At 41.9% G+C, this 16420-nt stretch overlaps 2 protein-coding genes across 2 annotated transcripts; one reads left to right on the forward strand and one right to left on the reverse strand.

The window, feature by feature from the left end:
- Nucleotides 1-380: 380 nt before the first annotated feature.
- LOC148104339 (uncharacterized) lies at nucleotides 381-1812 on the forward strand. The gene has a single exon (XM_087837708.1). The coding sequence runs from the start codon at nucleotides 381-383 to the stop codon at nucleotides 1692-1694; it is 1314 nt and encodes a 437-aa protein (XP_087693834.1). The 3' UTR covers nucleotides 1695-1812.
- A 7200-nt stretch (nucleotides 1813-9012) lies between these two features.
- On the reverse strand, nucleotides 9013-15358 carry LOC148104340 (neuroligin-2-like). The gene is made up of 3 exons (XM_087837710.1): nucleotides 15205-15358; nucleotides 14097-14463; nucleotides 9013-13791 (listed from the first exon to the last, which is right to left on the reverse strand). The coding sequence occupies exons 2-3, from the start codon at nucleotides 14429-14431 to the stop codon at nucleotides 12963-12965; spliced, it is 1164 nt and encodes a 387-aa protein (XP_087693836.1). The 5' UTR covers nucleotides 14432-14463; nucleotides 15205-15358; the 3' UTR covers nucleotides 9013-12962.
- Between the last annotated feature and the right edge of the window lie 1062 nt (nucleotides 15359-16420).

A 16420-nucleotide genomic window follows, 5' to 3' on the forward strand; every position in this document is an offset into this window, starting at 1 on the left:
TCTATTGCGTAGAAAAAAAACTGTCTGGTTTTCTGTTGTCTGTTATATAATATTAGGGATGTTTGTGACAATTAATTTCTTAATCGGCTGGACTAACCGATAGTCCACAACTAGGAAACACTGAAATATTAAGTTAAGTTTGAAAACAGTTTAAAAAAAAATACCCCATTCCAAAATCTCTTGTGACAATCTCATTGGCTTAGGCAGTGATGATGTCATAGATCTTAAGAATCTTAAGTCCTTTGATGTTTTTCCTTAAGTAGGGGTGAGAAACAGCAAGTTTTAGTTCGTTTCAGCAGCATCTGTGTTTGCAGCCTACAAGACGTTCACCACAGAAACATTTGGAAAGCTCTTCAAAGTCATCGTATAGAAACTCCAATATGTTTCCAAGAAAAAAACAACCAACTCAAAAAGATTACGCCGCCTCTCCTTCCTGCCGTGGCCGGCCAATTTCCCCAAATGGCGTCTCATCCTTCCAAAGGGCATTAGAGGAGAGTAGGAAGGAAAACTACCTTCTCCAGAAAAAAATGCAACAAATTGAAGAAGAGAAACTTCAACTGGAGGACAAGTGTAGACGAATGGAAGCCCAAAATAAAGAGCTGGAAGAAAGACAACAGCGCCAGCCGGACATAAAAATTATTAATGAGGGCTGGGGAATCAAGTTTGCTCAGACCCGAGAGCAGATTGTGCACCTCATTAAAGAAAACAGGCAAAAGAGTGCAGAACTAAAAGAAATGACCAACCAGCTCCAAGACAAGAAAACGATGACTGATAAGATACAATGGGATCTCCAATACATGGACCGAAAAAATCGGCTCCTCCAAACACAGCTCCATGAAGCTGTGGAAGAAAAGAAAGAATTCCTCCAACAGAAGGAAGAGCAGGACAAAAAGCAACGAGACATGCAGCACGAACTGAAGAGCATGCAGGAAAAATACCGCATGCTGAAAGAAAGCCTGGATGAAACACTGCACCAAAATAAAGACCTTCTTCAACAGAAAGAGCAACAGCAGGAAAGACTGAAAGAAGGAAAACGTATCGTCCAGGACTTTGAGTCTAAAAATCTAAAACTGCAAGAGTTTTGTAATCAGCTGGAGGACAAAGCAACTAAAGTGGAAGAAGAAAAGGACAAACTGGAGAAACGGTGCTCACAGATGCAGAAAAGGATCGATCAGATAGCGAGAAACAACTCCGAGCTCGTTAAGGGGATTTTGGTGGAATTCAATAACTTGAGGCGTGAAAACACTCAAATGCAAGCGCAAAAACAACAAGAAGACAAAATACATGAAGACCTGCAGCTCACACTCCAAGAAATCAAGAAAAGAAACGAGCAGTTAGAAGACAAGCACAAAGAGGTCCAACAGAGAAATGCAGACATGCACAAGGACAAGCTGATACAGGAGGCAACATCCAAACAACTCAAAGACAAGCTTGAAGAACAACAAGCAACATTGGAAGAGGTGGAACAAAGATGTGACAAACTTGAAAAGCAAAACGCAGAAACCATCGATGAGCTGAGAAATCTCATCCTGGAGAAAAAAGCGCTCATGGAAAAGTGCATGAAAAAAAAGAAAAAATGGTTCCACTTGTTCCAGAGGAGAGACGCTACTGCTTCCTCACCTGATGTAGTCTCGTCTTGCTCCACCTCTGTTAACCCCCCCAACCAGTCCCGGCAGTTGACTGTCCCCTCCTGAGCCTGGTTCTGCCGGAGGTTTCTGCCCGTTTAAAGGCAGTTTTTCCTCCCCACTGTCGCCAAGTGCTTGCTCAGAGGGGATTGTTGGGGTTTTCTCTCCTCTGCCTTTTTTCTTCATTTACTTGTTTAACTTCTTTCATTGTTTCTTCATTTACTTGCTTATTTAACTTTTCTTTCAACTTATCTAAATAATAAACCAATTAAATTTATCCTTTGAGTATTTTTCATCTCATATTTACAGAATCTTTCCAAAACATTTTCAAACATTCAGATCTGTCTTTTATTTACTTCTTGAAACCTCATAAATGGTGAACTAAAACCCCGGAATATAGTTTGAAACATAGTTTCAGCTGAAGCCGGCACAACATGCTTGAGTGAGAGAGTGTGTGTGTGTGTGTGTGTGTCAGGGTATCACTAGTTACGTCATCATGTTTAGACTCATTCACTCCAAAATTATTTAGGCCAAATCTTTAAAACAGTATCATTTCATACACATTTTCAATTCACTTCAATCGCACAAATGCAGAAATAATTATTTGCAGTATCTTATTTATTATGAAAATGTCATGACTGATCATTTGTACCTACACCACCAAAAATGGGGGCAAAAGGGAGGAGATCATGTTTAATCGGTTATAAGAAAAGGTCAGAGATATAAGTGCCAACATGAGCAGTGTCCACAGAAACCTCTGAATCTCAGCTCAAAACTCATTTAAACCATTTCTACCAGCAAACAAAGCAAAGACACCAAACAGTTAAAAGAGCAGTGACATCACAACGAATCTGTGGTCAGGTAATATCCATATTTTGATTGATGATTTTCTGGAGTTAAATGTGAACCGAAGCATATTTTGGGTATTATATGCTACTAAATACTTTTAAATAAATTAGGTGTGGGAAATTAAAAAAATCTAAATTTCCTCTGTTTGAGTCACAGTAACTTTGACATAGTAACATTTGGAGTAAGTCCTAAATGTTCACCTTTAAAGTGTTTGTGCTAAAAACACCATGTACAGTAAGACAGGCATGGAGAACAGCACTGACTGGGAGAGGCTTTGAACAGCTGACACACTCAGTTCAGTTCAACATATCAGACTTTAAGAATGCACAAGCATCTACCTAAAATCTATTCATTCAGTCTATCATCTGTGATATTATCATGTAAAATTATGATGTATCGTTCACCTGCATTATTTAAACAAGTAGCCCTTAAGTATTTGATATTCATATGTTAAAACACTGAAATTTGTCTGTTGTCTCAGTGGCTGATAGTGCCCCACAGGCCTCAGTGTGAGCTTGATGCCATTATAATGTTACAGTTGTTTAATGTGTAGGTGCTCATGATATAGACCACAGGGTCTGGGTAGATACAGGTGGGACACAACACAAAAACTTGTCACTAACATGTGACCCTCTCTCATGATCAGTAACATCCGTTTTCACTGCAGTGATACAAACCATGAATTACACCCGTATAAAATCCTCCCAAATCAAAACAGCTCACTGATGCAGATCCTTTGCAGTGCCTCTCTTGGTTCTTTTAAATATTCCTGCATGTGTGAGTTGCTGAAGCACACCCCGCCGTCCCCCCTTTTTGAAAACAAAGGAACGGTGGGACTGAGGCAACTTTACCTCAGGATGGCCAGTCACCGCATGCCCGTCATTCAGCAAAACTCACTGGAGGAATCCTGCCTGACAACACCAAATTGTTGAGGAAAATTTAACAATAACCTGCAACAGACCCAGTGAGCTTCATTTGAAGTGGGTTTAATAAACACATTGCAATGTGGAGAGAGCATCCCAGTGAAACACCAGGACCATCTCTGAATTGTGGCCACCGCCCTTACATCTTATATACAAAGACACAGACAAAGAACATTAAACAAACTCTTACATGTTATTTTTAATCAGCAGTGATACATCCTACACTTCCTCTATTCAACTGTAACTACACAAAGCAGCCATGAATGCCCAGCACACACGTGTGTGTGTTTGTGTGTGTGTGTGTGGAGAGAGAGAGGTCACAAAATTAGGTAGTGTTCTTCATTGTAACAGTAAAGGTAACATGGGTCCCCACCGTTTCTCAAAGACTTGTTTCTGTAGTCTGAGTATGTAATTTGTTCCATCAGACAGACATCATACAGTCTCTGGATCCATAGATTATATCTGGTTTTAACCATCTGATAGTTATGCATTTTAGGGCTGCAGTGAGTAATATATTTAGCAGGTAAGTTTTGGCTTTGCAGTCACTATGTTCTGCAATCCTTCCCAACACTGCTACTGTAGGACTTAGTGGAATATTTACCTTGGAAAATGTCTTTGAGAGCATCAAATATCTGCCTCCAGAATACACAGAGTTTAGGGCGGAGCCACAATATATGAGTGTGTTTGGCAGAGTGTGTCCCACAGTTCCTCCAGCATGAACTCAGATGTGTTGGACCCATCTTAGCAGTTATTTCTGGTGTTCTGTAGAATCTGGTACATTAATGCCCCCTTTATTTTGGGCAACTGCAGGGTTTTGAGTCTAATTCTAGGCCGCTGTTTAGTCTACATGAAGTTAGAAATTCTTCAATAGAGCTTGGACTCTCCACCATTTGACCCTTAGAACTGAAGAAGCTTCTCGGATGAGAGGTGAAACGTCTTCAAGTAACTCAAAGAAGTCCAGACGCTTTTCTTGTCAAGCTCCTTAGACTACGATGACCTGGATGACTGAGAACCTTCACAGATTTCTCCACACTTTAAATGCGCTCTAATGATGGGAACGTGTGGTAACATTTAGTCTTAACTGAAATAAAATATTGCATCTATAAATGTGATTAAAACGTTTACCAAAGACTAATGTTTTTCATTCAGAACAAACAGCATATTTCAGGTTAGATGGTAAATGGTAAATGGACTGGTTCTTATATAGCGCTTTTCTACTCTTCTGAGCACTCAAAGCGCTTTACACAACTAGGGCTGCAAAACTATTTTGTCCAATATTAAAATGACAGTTGTTTGATGTGACCGGACGGACCAGTTGCACGAACCAAAACATGTATATGGCTGTATCCCAATTCAGGGACTGTTTCCCAATTCAGGGTCTACAGCCTTAAAGTACGCAGCCTTAACGGTCCTCAAGGGCCGCGTACTCAAAGATCGCTGCGGCCAGAAGTGCGGGGCTTGTAGGCTTGTGAGATGGGACGGTTTGGCCTCCGTCGCGCTGCCCAGGTTGCCTAGCAATCATGATACTAACAGCTGGAAACGTTTCATACAGCTTTGTTTGACAGAAATGAAGGAGAACATATTTTGTACATTTGTTTCTACATGAGCTTTTGATTTGATAAGTATCTGAGGCTGAGACCACAGGACTGTAAAAACATGATTGTTGGGCTTCATTTCTGTACTGAACAGTCATTTAAGATTAGCTAGTAAATAACAATAAGCTAATGTTGTTGATGAGACTAAAGTCATCTCACTTTGTTAATGTAAATATAATATGGCCAATATTATATTAATCATTATTAGTTATTACAGCAGTGAACATGAATTCTGTGTCAAACACTGAGCTTCAGTAAAGATTCAAGTTGCATTTATTTATATTTCCTATCACCTTAAATCTTCACTTAAAGACAAGTATCTGTGACAGTGTATATATAGATGTAGTATATATAAGAGACAAATATTGTTCTTTTAATATGTTGGCATTACTAAATTTGGCTCAATGCTTACATATGTGTGGAAGAAGCAAATGTACGAGCTGTGATAACTGTTTCTGATAAAATGAAGAGTAGACTGATATATTAAATATTCCTTTATTGGGTGAGAAAATCAGACCATGTCATAACTGCTTTAAGTCATACAGAATAGATATCAGAGCCTTAAACAGGCTGACTTCTGCTAAATGGGTCAAACTGGGCAGAAAGTATCCAAACACATAACATCCTTATAGAATATGATGTAACACTGTAGATCAACTTACCTCAGAATATATAAAGCATATAAACAATTACAGTAATATGATGCAACAAACACAGCAGTACTACTGATCCAAAATACTCAAAGCTTCAGAACTGAAACAAACATTTATTTTTAGCTCCATTCAGCTGCTGATACATACTTTAGGTTTCTGAACATTAAACTTGTTGCTGCCTTTCATAGTGTGTAACTTGAAGGCCCTGAGTACTTTCTCTCACACTGAAAACACTGGAATGATAAAATTATTTGAACATTACCTAATAAGACTGATTCAGGACAGACAATTAGCTATGTTAAACTTTCCTAGCAGTCCTTCACAAACAGGGAACAGTCTGTCTATTCTCTCCATCTATCAGCTGCTGCTGGCTCTTCCTCTTCCTCACACACTGCTGAGTTTGTCCTGGTGGATCATCAGGGGTGCAAAGCCTCACAGATGATGTGCAGCAGTGGGTCCCTCAGTCTGTCCTCACTCTGGACACTTGCAGTTGTCACACATGGAAATCAAATGTGGGATAAGCTGCAGGATTCAAACACAAGTGTAACTTATGAACACATGTTCATACTTTTATTCCACAATCAGAGAGACAGAAACAGAGAGAGAGTGCAGGACAGACAGACAGGTGACAGTCTCAGGTGTATACACTGCTACAAAACAGCACAAGAGGAGGAGGATTTTGTTTGTGTTATTACGAAGAGTTCCCAGATGGTACAGTGGACACATGTGTGACTCCTGTGATTAAAGCACCTTTCTTTCAGCTTAACGAGTGAACCGTCAGGTCGTTCAAACACACGTTAAAGTCCGTTTGGCTCGACACCACCGAACAGAGGCAGCAATATAACATAGCTAACATTAACAGTGCAGTGAATCCTGCTTGTGCCGTGATATTCAGGACTGCAAACCGAGCAGCATCACTGACTTTCAGCTTGTTGTGTTTGTGGATATATGACTGACTTTAATTATCCACAAAATCATCACATTCTCTGTAAGATTAAGGTCGACTATCGAACGGCGTATATTTTAAAGTAAAGGCTTTAAAACACATTTGTTTTAAAGCCTTTACATTAAAATAATAATAATAATAAAATAAGTAAACGCTGAAAGTACAAACATCGCTAATGTCACATAACTTTGTCGGCATGTGGCCAACAGTAATGTTTTAATGTTCTTCATTATTAAACATTTGCACATAAATAAGTGACATAATATTCAGAACTTACTTTTGAAAGTTTACTCTTTGGCCGCTCCGCTTCCACTTCTTTGAAGTGTCTCCCAGTCCCAGTGCACTTGTTAGCATGTTTTGGTTCGTGCAACTGGTCCGTCTGGTTATTGTCTCCCCAGAAACATTTCCGTTGTGTTGTGTGTGCTTTTGCAGCATTTTTCTTTTTGCAGCATTTTTCTTTTTGCAGCATTTTTCTTTTTGCAAGTGTTTTCTGAAGTTGCAGTCCGTTTGGCCTCTCAGAGCCACCGTAACAGACGGAACAATTGACGGAAAAACTGGGGACTTTATACCAGTTTTTAAATTGTGTTTATAGGCCACGTAAAACCAGAGTTGTGATAAAAAAAAATATGCAATGTCTGGTTTTCTTCCTGAATACTGGTTGTTTATATTTACTGCAGGAAGAAACGGTTAAATCGGCGTTTTATAAGAAAAAAGGCTCGAAAGCACTCTCCACCTGTGAGCAAAAACAAACCCCACCCCCCTCTGCCTTTCCTATTTGTCCAAAAAAGTACCATGTCGACCAATCAAAAAATGATATGGCAACGTGGCATCTAGTTGTTAAGATACGGGGGAAGTTTTAGGAGTGACGGCGGTGTTTTGAGATGTGAGAGATTTGCGACGTTTAGCGCAAATCTTTGTAGTTAGTGTGTAGTGTAGTCAATAGTTTTGTTGTGTGTGTCAGAACAGTGAGGTGACTGCTGAATGTTACAGGTGTTACAGCAGTGATACATCTCCTGCTGTCAGGCCTGCAGGTATCAGGCTGTTGTTCTCCTTTATCTCATAGTGGACAGAAATAATATTTTAGAGTGACACAAATAATTTGTGTGGCATCAAATTTGACACAGAACAGCTGATTGTTCTGTAAATAGTTTGAAATGTTTATTTAAAAATGCCTTGGCTGCATTTAAAAAATAGCTGCAAAAAACTTTGTTTGCCAAACTGAGTTACTTTTTTATTATATACTGTATTTTGGAGACAGAGAGTTACAGGAATCTCTCCCAGACCACAGACTTATAATACAAGTCAGAGCTTTATAAAAAAAAAAAAAAAAAGTTGTGTTTTGGAAATTGGAGTTCAAGTTATTTTTACTTCCAATAGTGTTAACATACTACACAGGTCATGAACAAGATTTTTTACATTTTCATTGTAAATGGGCTAAAGCAGTTAATTAAAAGTAGTCTAACATAAATGTAAATGCTGTAATTTGATTATTTTAATAAACCATGAAACTTGGATGGATTCGATGCCGGCGTGACCACAGTGCACACGTCTGATGTCGCTCACAGTGGTCCAAGGGATCGCTCAGGGAGTTTGTGTGTTCACGTGTGCGCTCAGACACGTGAAAAATTAGAGGGAACATTGGGCCTATGACATTCAGTACCCAGTTATTAAAATGTTAAGTGTAAATCATCCCCAGCCCACAATAGCAGCTGAATTTACTACGATTTCAGATCTTTTTACACGTCAATAAGAAACCACCCGTTGTGTAAAACAGACTGACAACAGAATGACGTAAACCACACCGCTGCAACTGTGCAGCTCTCAGGTTTTATCTATTGTTTCTCTGTGTGGCCAGCAGGGGGAGGTATTTTGCTTAGTTTTTTTAAAAAAATATTAATGAAAACATTTTTCATGAAAGTTGCAAATTTGTTATCTGTTTTTATGAACTTTTTAACTGTGGATTACAACAACATCAACATTAGAAAATGAAATACATTTATAGTAGGTGATCATTAATCAGTATTATTGGCACTATTAAAGGGCCCCAAAAATCAAACTTTGCTTAGGGCACCACGGAGGGCCAACCCTTTTTACACTTCAACGATTGTACACAAAATACAATCATCCATCCTTCTATCTATTTATTTTCGTCCGCTTATATAATTCAGCGTCACAGGGAAGCTGGATCCCAGTTGTTTTTCACAGAGGGCCAAGCAGTGGAGGGAGCTGCTGAACTCCCAGAAATACATGTAAAAGCTTTATTTTATACTGACTCTGGTCAACTTTATCTATCATAAAAATTTGCTTCACGATCTGAAACACGTAAGTGTGGCAAATATGCAAATAGCTAAGAAATCAGGATGGGGTAAATCGCTTCTCACTGCACTTCTGTTAGGCGACTGAATAAAAACAAGTCAGCAGTCTGGCTATGAATGTCTTTAATGTTTCCCAGATCAGAATCACAGCATACAGTGTATAATAACTTCTAAAGTAAACAGAAATATCATCACCTCATTTATTTATATAATTTTACTTTACTTTTTTTAATAATCATCTTTTTTTTATTCCATTATTTAACATTTTTCTTCATCTCAAGTCTCGAGTTTCTGAGTTCAACAAAGAAAGTAGAAACAAGACAACAGGTGCAGATTTGCAATGGACACCAAGCTGAGGGTTTCTCTGTGGGTGTCACTGTCTCTGTGCACGTTTGACACTGTGGACGTGACACAGGATTATCCAATAATGAAGTTTTGCTTTGCTGACCGTTTTTGAGTGTTGAAATAAAATAAATCCAGCAGTTATACCACAGAAAGGACAAAGTGTGGCTCTAACAGCTGTTGAACACACACAGACTGTGATGTACTCCACACGTCACCCATCGCTCTGCACTTTTCGAGCATCCAACTGTTTTTCTGCTATAACATCACTGCACGAGAAAAACAACGGACAGACAGACAGCACAGTGTGGCACGAGCAGGTCAGACCACCTGTGTGATCTCATGAGTCTGTGAGGATATGAGGCATCTTATGGTATCAAAGCCCTGGAGTCTGTCAAACATGGCTACATGTAAACACTGCTACATGTTAGGTGAGCTAACATTTAACTGACTGCACTTTTTTTCAGTCTCAGTTTAGGTCATTTATGTCCTTACTGCGAATCACTGAAAGGCAAAGCTGGCTTTTATCGCTCTGATGTTACGCACATCATGCAGCACAGATTCATCTCTGATCACAAGACTCATATTTCAAAATAAAAGCGAGCTAAGGCTTGAAAAGAGGACGACGATTTTATGACAATGGCAGAGAAAAGAGCAACGAAAGGATTTAAAACTTGATGAAAATGTTTTTTCTCACTGAAAACTAGCAAATCCTAATAAACAGCATGACTGGCCCTCTGCTGTGAGGGGGCTTCAGTGGAGATGACTTCTGCTACAGCGACCTTCCTGCTACAGGATGGTCACATGATAACGATCAACGTTATGACAAAAATCAAATAAATGTTGAAAAAACAAAGACAAAACTGATCGGTGGTAAGGATGAACTCATTTGAAACCTCAAATGTCCATTTTTTTCTTCTCATTACAAACTGCACCTGTTGTCTTTTGTCATCACAAAATAAGCATATCATTCATTCACTCCAAAACAAAAACAAAAAACAAAACATAAAATAAACAAGAAACTTAATATTTACAAATATTTTGTCTGTTTTTTTTCTTACACTTAAAAATGTACAGTTCTGATCTTCCAGATGTTTCGTCTCCATCCGTCTCCCAGTTTGGTATTTTCTTCTCTGTCCAGTGACCTCAGAGTGAGCGCTGAATGTGCCACAATGGCGCCCTCTAGTGTTAGCTTATAAAACAGACAAGGAGAAAGAACAGAGCCGAATGAAAGGACTCGTTTGTGTCCTCTCCTCTGCTGTAGCTGTGTGGTGCTGAGGTTAACTACACAACCCCTCGCCACCTCCTTATACACAGGAGTGAGTACAAAAGGGTTCGTACGGACGCATCAGCCGGCCGTCCTTCTGCTCGACACTTTTAGCTGAAAGATGATCGGATCATCCTCTGTCCTGTATTTAAGGCTGAGAGTCTTTGTCCAGTCTCTTTTCCACAGCTACTGTCCACAGCACTGATCCACCTGCAGCACAGCCCCAGTCAGTTGTTTTATGATTTACATTGTGCACGTTTCCCTTCCAGTGAGCTTACAAAACCTCTGACAAGAGAAGTCAGGCATGTGTTTCCCCCACCTCCCCTTTTAGGCAGTAATAAAATAGAAAACAAACAATCAAACAGGCTAAAGCTAGAGCACAAGCAAAGACAGCACCGGTGACTAAGTTCTCCCATACTGGACGTACGCTACCATGTGGGCTCAAACAGCAGCACATCAGCTCAGTTTACATACTGTTGACATCTTCATCGGAGGATCAGCAGGGAGCGCTGCTGAGCTGCAGTCGTCTCCACCAGAGTGACGGAGCAGGAATCACAAACAGCACAAACCCACCGTGTGGTTTCTACCCTGTTCAGGAGATCTGAGCCCCCATCCCTTTTTTTCATGTTGCAGCTCTGCACTGCAGGCCCTGAACGCCTCCCGGTTACCCTCAGTGTGCTTAGAGTTTAATTTACAACCGACGAGCTCACAGATCATCTGCAGGCAGGTGAATGAACCCTTAATGTGAGGATAATAGCAGAGCTGAACTGAGGTCAGAAATAGTCAGGAACGGTGTCGACACAGTGAAGTCAGGTGTTTGGGAATTTGTCTGATTATCAGTTTAGGGGGGTCGGTGTTAAATAACAAAGGTGGTGTAGGATGGAGAGTGGAGGAGGGAGAGAGCGGTGATGATATGGAGGAAGGTGATTGGTTAAGCAGCAGGAAGGAGCTCATGCTGGAGTCTGAGTTTTTACTGTTGGCCTTTTTCTGCTTTTTTGTTTATTGTTGTCTGACGCGGGCCCGTCTACGCTTGAGTGATGCAGATGTGATATCACACTCACACAGCGACAGCCGCTCCTACACACACACACACACACACACACACACACACACGTGCCAGACATAAGGGGGTCAGACAGGAGCAGCATCAGTCTCTGCTCTGTTTTGTTAATAACGTAGAAAAATAATTTTGTACAATCAAGCTACATCGACGGACGCTTTACCTCACGTACCCTAAAATGAAAAAGTAGTGACAGTAAGATGAAGGCTGCACATGATACCATGACAGAGTTCACAGCTGTTGCTTTGATTCTAACGTTTAAGACTTTTGGCATCGACTCCGTTTTAATAAATGAGTGCTGGGAGGCGTCGTTTGACTTCAGGAGCTCCTGCGATGCTCTTACTCTGCGGGAGAAAACCAAAAACCAAAAGTAGCAAACATGGAGCGATATGACTCGTTTAGATTTTGGGAAACGTGCATCGACAGGTACAGTGTCCTTTTCCCCGCGTCTTTAAAAATAATTCATGCATAGATCCCCCACTGAGAAAACCCTTTTATATACTTTCTCCTTTGTACACATTTTTATATAGAACTATATATAATATCATTTCTCTATATCTATATTTTCAGAAAAATTCTTTCCACACAATAAAAAACAACAATTAAACAAATGCTTCAAACAAAACAACAAAAAAAGAGAAGATGAAAGAAAGAAAATCACGACTGAGGCCAGTTTGGCACTTTGTCATGAGAACATGACAGAATTCTGTTAGTTGACGGTAAATAGCGATACTCTGTTTTTCTTTCGTTTTTCTTCTCCCTCGATGAGAAATGAAACACAGCAGTACTTACTTGGCACCTAAAAATGCTGGTAGAATGAAAGATATCAGTGTTTTCATAGTTATATGTTTAGTGTACGCCTCCCCCCTCCAAACTGCTCAGCAGATCGGGAATTTTTAGAGAAGAGCAGGAGGGAGGCGTGTCAAATGAGAGGAAGAGAGCAGTAATAAAACACGGATGTAGAAAAGAGAAGCATAATGTGCACATAACACACAGGAGATGGAAAAAGAGATGACGCCAACGTAAAAAAGAGAAAACAGCGAGGAGCGAGAGAGCATTCGTCCCTTTGACAAATGTTGGAGGTGTTGAGCTTGGAAACAGCAGACCGTCTTTGAAAACAGTATCTTTGAAAGATCTGAGTCACCCACCCCACCCCCACCCCAAACTGCTCATCTGCTGCTGTACACTTCAGTTGCACCTCCACATGCCACCAGTGGAGGGAGCTGCCAAGTTTTACAGCACATGACGCAGCAGGTGTAGTTGCTTTTGGAGAAAGAAGAGAATAAGAGGACAGAACGAAGGCCCACATCTAGAGGCCTCCCTTCCAGAGCGGTAGCAGAGCCAGTGTTCCTGGTCCCTAGGTGGCGCTGTGTCGGGCCTGTCCCTACTATACCCTGGTGGTGGAGTGGGGGTGGGGCAGGGTGTTGTTGTGGCCGGTGGAGGGGAATGTGTTGAAGGCGTGAAGAGGCTGCATGCTGGTGATGGTGCTGGGGATCATGGTGATGGTGTTTGGCGTCATCAGCGGCACGTCGTCGGGGGCGCGGCGCAGCGCCAGGGTGTAGTCGGGAGGGCAGGCGGGCCGCAGGATGTCGTGGGGTCGCAGGGGCTCGATGTCGTGGTGAGCGTCGTGCTCCGAGTGCTTCATCTGCAGGGACATGATCTCCTCCTCCTGGCTGTGAGCCAGGTCGTTGGCGGGGCCGCCCCGCTGAGGGGACAGCCGGTGCCGGCGCATCTCGTGTCGCTTGTCACGCTTGTAGTAAAGGGCGGCGAAGGCCAGGATGTTGAGGAAGAGGAGCGACGCTCCAACTGCAACTGTCACGCTCAGTTCGGTGGAGTAGTCGCGGGTGTCTCCGGGAAAGAGGTCCTGGGGCGGGCGCTCTGAGCCCTCGGGCTCAGGATCTGACGGGAAGGTAGGGTAAGGATGACGAGTGGTTCGAGGATCGTTGTTCCTGGGCCTCATGGTGCCGGGGTCACGGCCTGCAGGGGAGCGCGTAGTGGTGGGAAAGAGCACGTCGTGCAGGCTGTGAAGATGAGGGACTAATTCCAGCCAAAAGGCCACTTTGTTAGCTCTGTAGTTGTCTCTGACACGAGGTTTCAAACCGATGTGAAGGTACTGCTTGTCCTTCGAGTTGAACTTGGTCCAGATGACCTCCTCGAAGCGGTTGGGCTTGGTATGAATGAACTTGGTGTCCTGAGGGACGGGCAGGTTGGGGTCCCTGGTGGAGCATAAAGGTTAAACGTTTCAGTTCAAAGTTATATTCAGTCTCCATTATAAATAACATGTGGCATCAATACACTGAATACAGACAGGAGGCCCGTTCTCTGTGCAACCTTTAAACTATCTAAGACCAACCGGCTGCTCTGGGATCTGGATGCTTTTGGTGAACCAGTATGTTCAATTTGTCAAAGCCACACGGGAATTAAACTAGCAACCCAGATTCAAGTATTCAAGATGACTAGAAGGCTATCAGACAAAACACAGTAACGTGTACAGTTTACACTACTATGACATGAGGCCTACCCAGTCTTTGCGAAGTTAGTCCAGTAAGTCATGACCACAGCGCTCAGCATCACATCGTTCTTGGAGAAGTTGCACGGGAACAGGTCCGTGGCACCGATCATCGGTACGCCGAACACGTAAGGTATCTCGTCTCCGTGCGCGGCGTCGGCCCACTCGGGCCGCGTCTCGGTCTGGCAATGGTGGTAGAACGTGTAAAAGTAAACTGGGGACTGAAACTCAGCATGGAGTTTGGCAGTGGCCACAGCTGGTGCCACCCACTGGTGGTCCGTAAACAGGGCCAACAGAGTCTTCCGCCGCATGTCGCCGTTGTCCCTGTCCGCCCAGTCTGTGTACATGAACTTAATGGTCTCCCTCAAGATGTCTTTGCCTGGTGAAGAAGCACAGGAGGGGACAAAAGGAGCGGGGAAGAAAGATAAAAGTGAAAAACTGCTAAGAGTAAAGTAACAGCAGTGCAAGACATTTTTTTAAGAGATCGGTCTGATCAAAAGATATGAAACCAAAGCAAATGTTGATGAGATGAACCAAGAGCAAGGAAGCAAGTGAAACATCTAGAGAGGAAAAGAAACTATGACTGCATTATCCAAACATGTCTGAACTGTGACTTTGGTCCGGCTGTGACGGCTTCGCAGGCCGATCTGTCAGAAACAACGACACTGAGATTGGGAGCCGACTACCTGGGGGATGATAGCATTACTGCCCACAGAGCCTCAAAGGCGCAGACACGCCGTGATGTGGATGAGTGGCTCTCTTTAGCACGCTTGTCTTGTTTGATGCACTTCACTGGGCTCACATTTTACTGATTCCATTCTTTTTAAAACGTTTTAAACGCTTAAAACACTTTCACAGGTTTTGATATTCTTTTGAAAATTCATCTGAACTCAAGCTGTCAGAATTGTAATGCAAGCTTTGATAATTGTCCACATTTGTCATTTTGATGATTATCCGTTTATTTTAATGAATACAGCAAACAGAAAAAAAACTAACAAATCAACAAATGCAGCTCCTAATAAGACAAAACCTGATGATGCTGCAAAATGCAGTTAAGTGAGAGGAGGCTGTAAAATGGAATAACTGAAAAAGTGGCAGTTTACAGAGGAGGCGTCCTCACCCTCTGGGTATCCGTAGAGGTTGTCAACAAAGTTGGAGATGGTGTAGTCGAACGCCGCAGCTGAGATGCCGTCGTTGTCCTCACTGTCGTCCACAAACTTCAGCCCCTCTCCCTGGTTCACTCCTATCAGGATGTCATAGTTGAGGAACTCCCCCTGGTGGAGAAAATAAGGAAGAACATGCTGAGTGCTGGAACAGAGCCTGTGTGCATCACAAGTCTATAACAGGAAGTGCAGCTGAAACACAGCTTTGTGAATTGGCAGTGTTCTGTTTTCAATATGTTCATATGCTAATGACACAAATAAGTGTAAAGTGTATTTCTATTGTTATACATCGGAAAATTGTGAATCTTTTATTTTGACATCTGGATAGACCGGAAGGCTTTTATTTTGACATGTGCATAGACAGGAAGCAGGAAATGCAGAGAACAGTGGGAATAGCATAGCTACACCTTTGTAATCATTCATGTGGAATCCAAAGCAATCCTTCAAAGGAGTCCTTCAGAAAGCAATAGTCATAAGTTCTGTCAGTTCTTTGTATATTAAGCAATTAATAATAGGGTGTTTTGAGACATTATTTTGTACCTTCTTTGAAGTGCAGCTATAGGGTGTAGCTTCTGAGCTAATGATACAAGTGTACGCTCACCCACTACCTGCTTGTTTTTCTTTGTAGTAATATCAGTTTGCATATCTACAGTATACTTATTTCATAGACTCCTGTGTAAGTGCCTGAATATATTTACCTGCTGATTATATGACAATCGATTAAGAGTTTTGTATTATGTGTTTTTCTAGTTTCACTCCAGTTCAGTGATGTCAGTTCAAGATGATTGCTATGTTTGGAGTCAGTACGCTCACCTTCCTTGCTCTTGAAAAGGAGTTTGGCTGGCTGTTTATCTATGTTCACACTCAGGGAGTTCAACACATAGAGAGAACAGTACAGTGAAAGACTATATTCGTCAGAGGGATTCTCCAGCATAGTTATGGATGCCAAAATGGACGACATAGTGTCACCGGTCTCCAGGTCCAAGCGCACCTCTTCTTCAAAGCATTCAGTAGCCAGCGCCGCTGCAAAAGCCAGGGCTATCGCTGAAGCTGCACGCACCAGGGCCACATTTGCACAGAGGGAGCTCGAAATAAAAAAACAAAAGGCCAAGTTGGATTTAGAAAAGGCTACTCTTGAGGCAGATCTAGAAGCATTGGAACTTGAAAAAGCAG

Source organism: Neolamprologus brichardi, chromosome 3 (genome assembly GCF_056152115.1).
Source record: "Neolamprologus brichardi isolate AB-2024 chromosome 3, ASM5615211v1, whole genome shotgun sequence".
Classification (NCBI taxonomy): Eukaryota; Metazoa; Chordata; class Actinopteri; order Cichliformes; family Cichlidae; genus Neolamprologus; species Neolamprologus brichardi.

Excerpts from the sequence above, each read along its gene's own strand:
- LOC148104340 (XM_087837710.1), bottom strand. The coding sequence starts at position 14,431 with ATGTACACAGACTGGGCGGACAGGGACAACGGCGACATGCGGCGGAAG. Across the intron at positions 13,792-14,096 it reads ACTAACTTCGCAAAGACTGG|GGACCCCAACCTGCCCGTCC; the intron begins GTAGGCCTCATG and ends ATGCTCCACCAG.
- LOC148104339 (XM_087837708.1), top strand. The coding sequence starts at position 381 with ATGTTTCCAAGAAAAAAACAACCAACTCAAAAAGATTACGCCGCCTCT.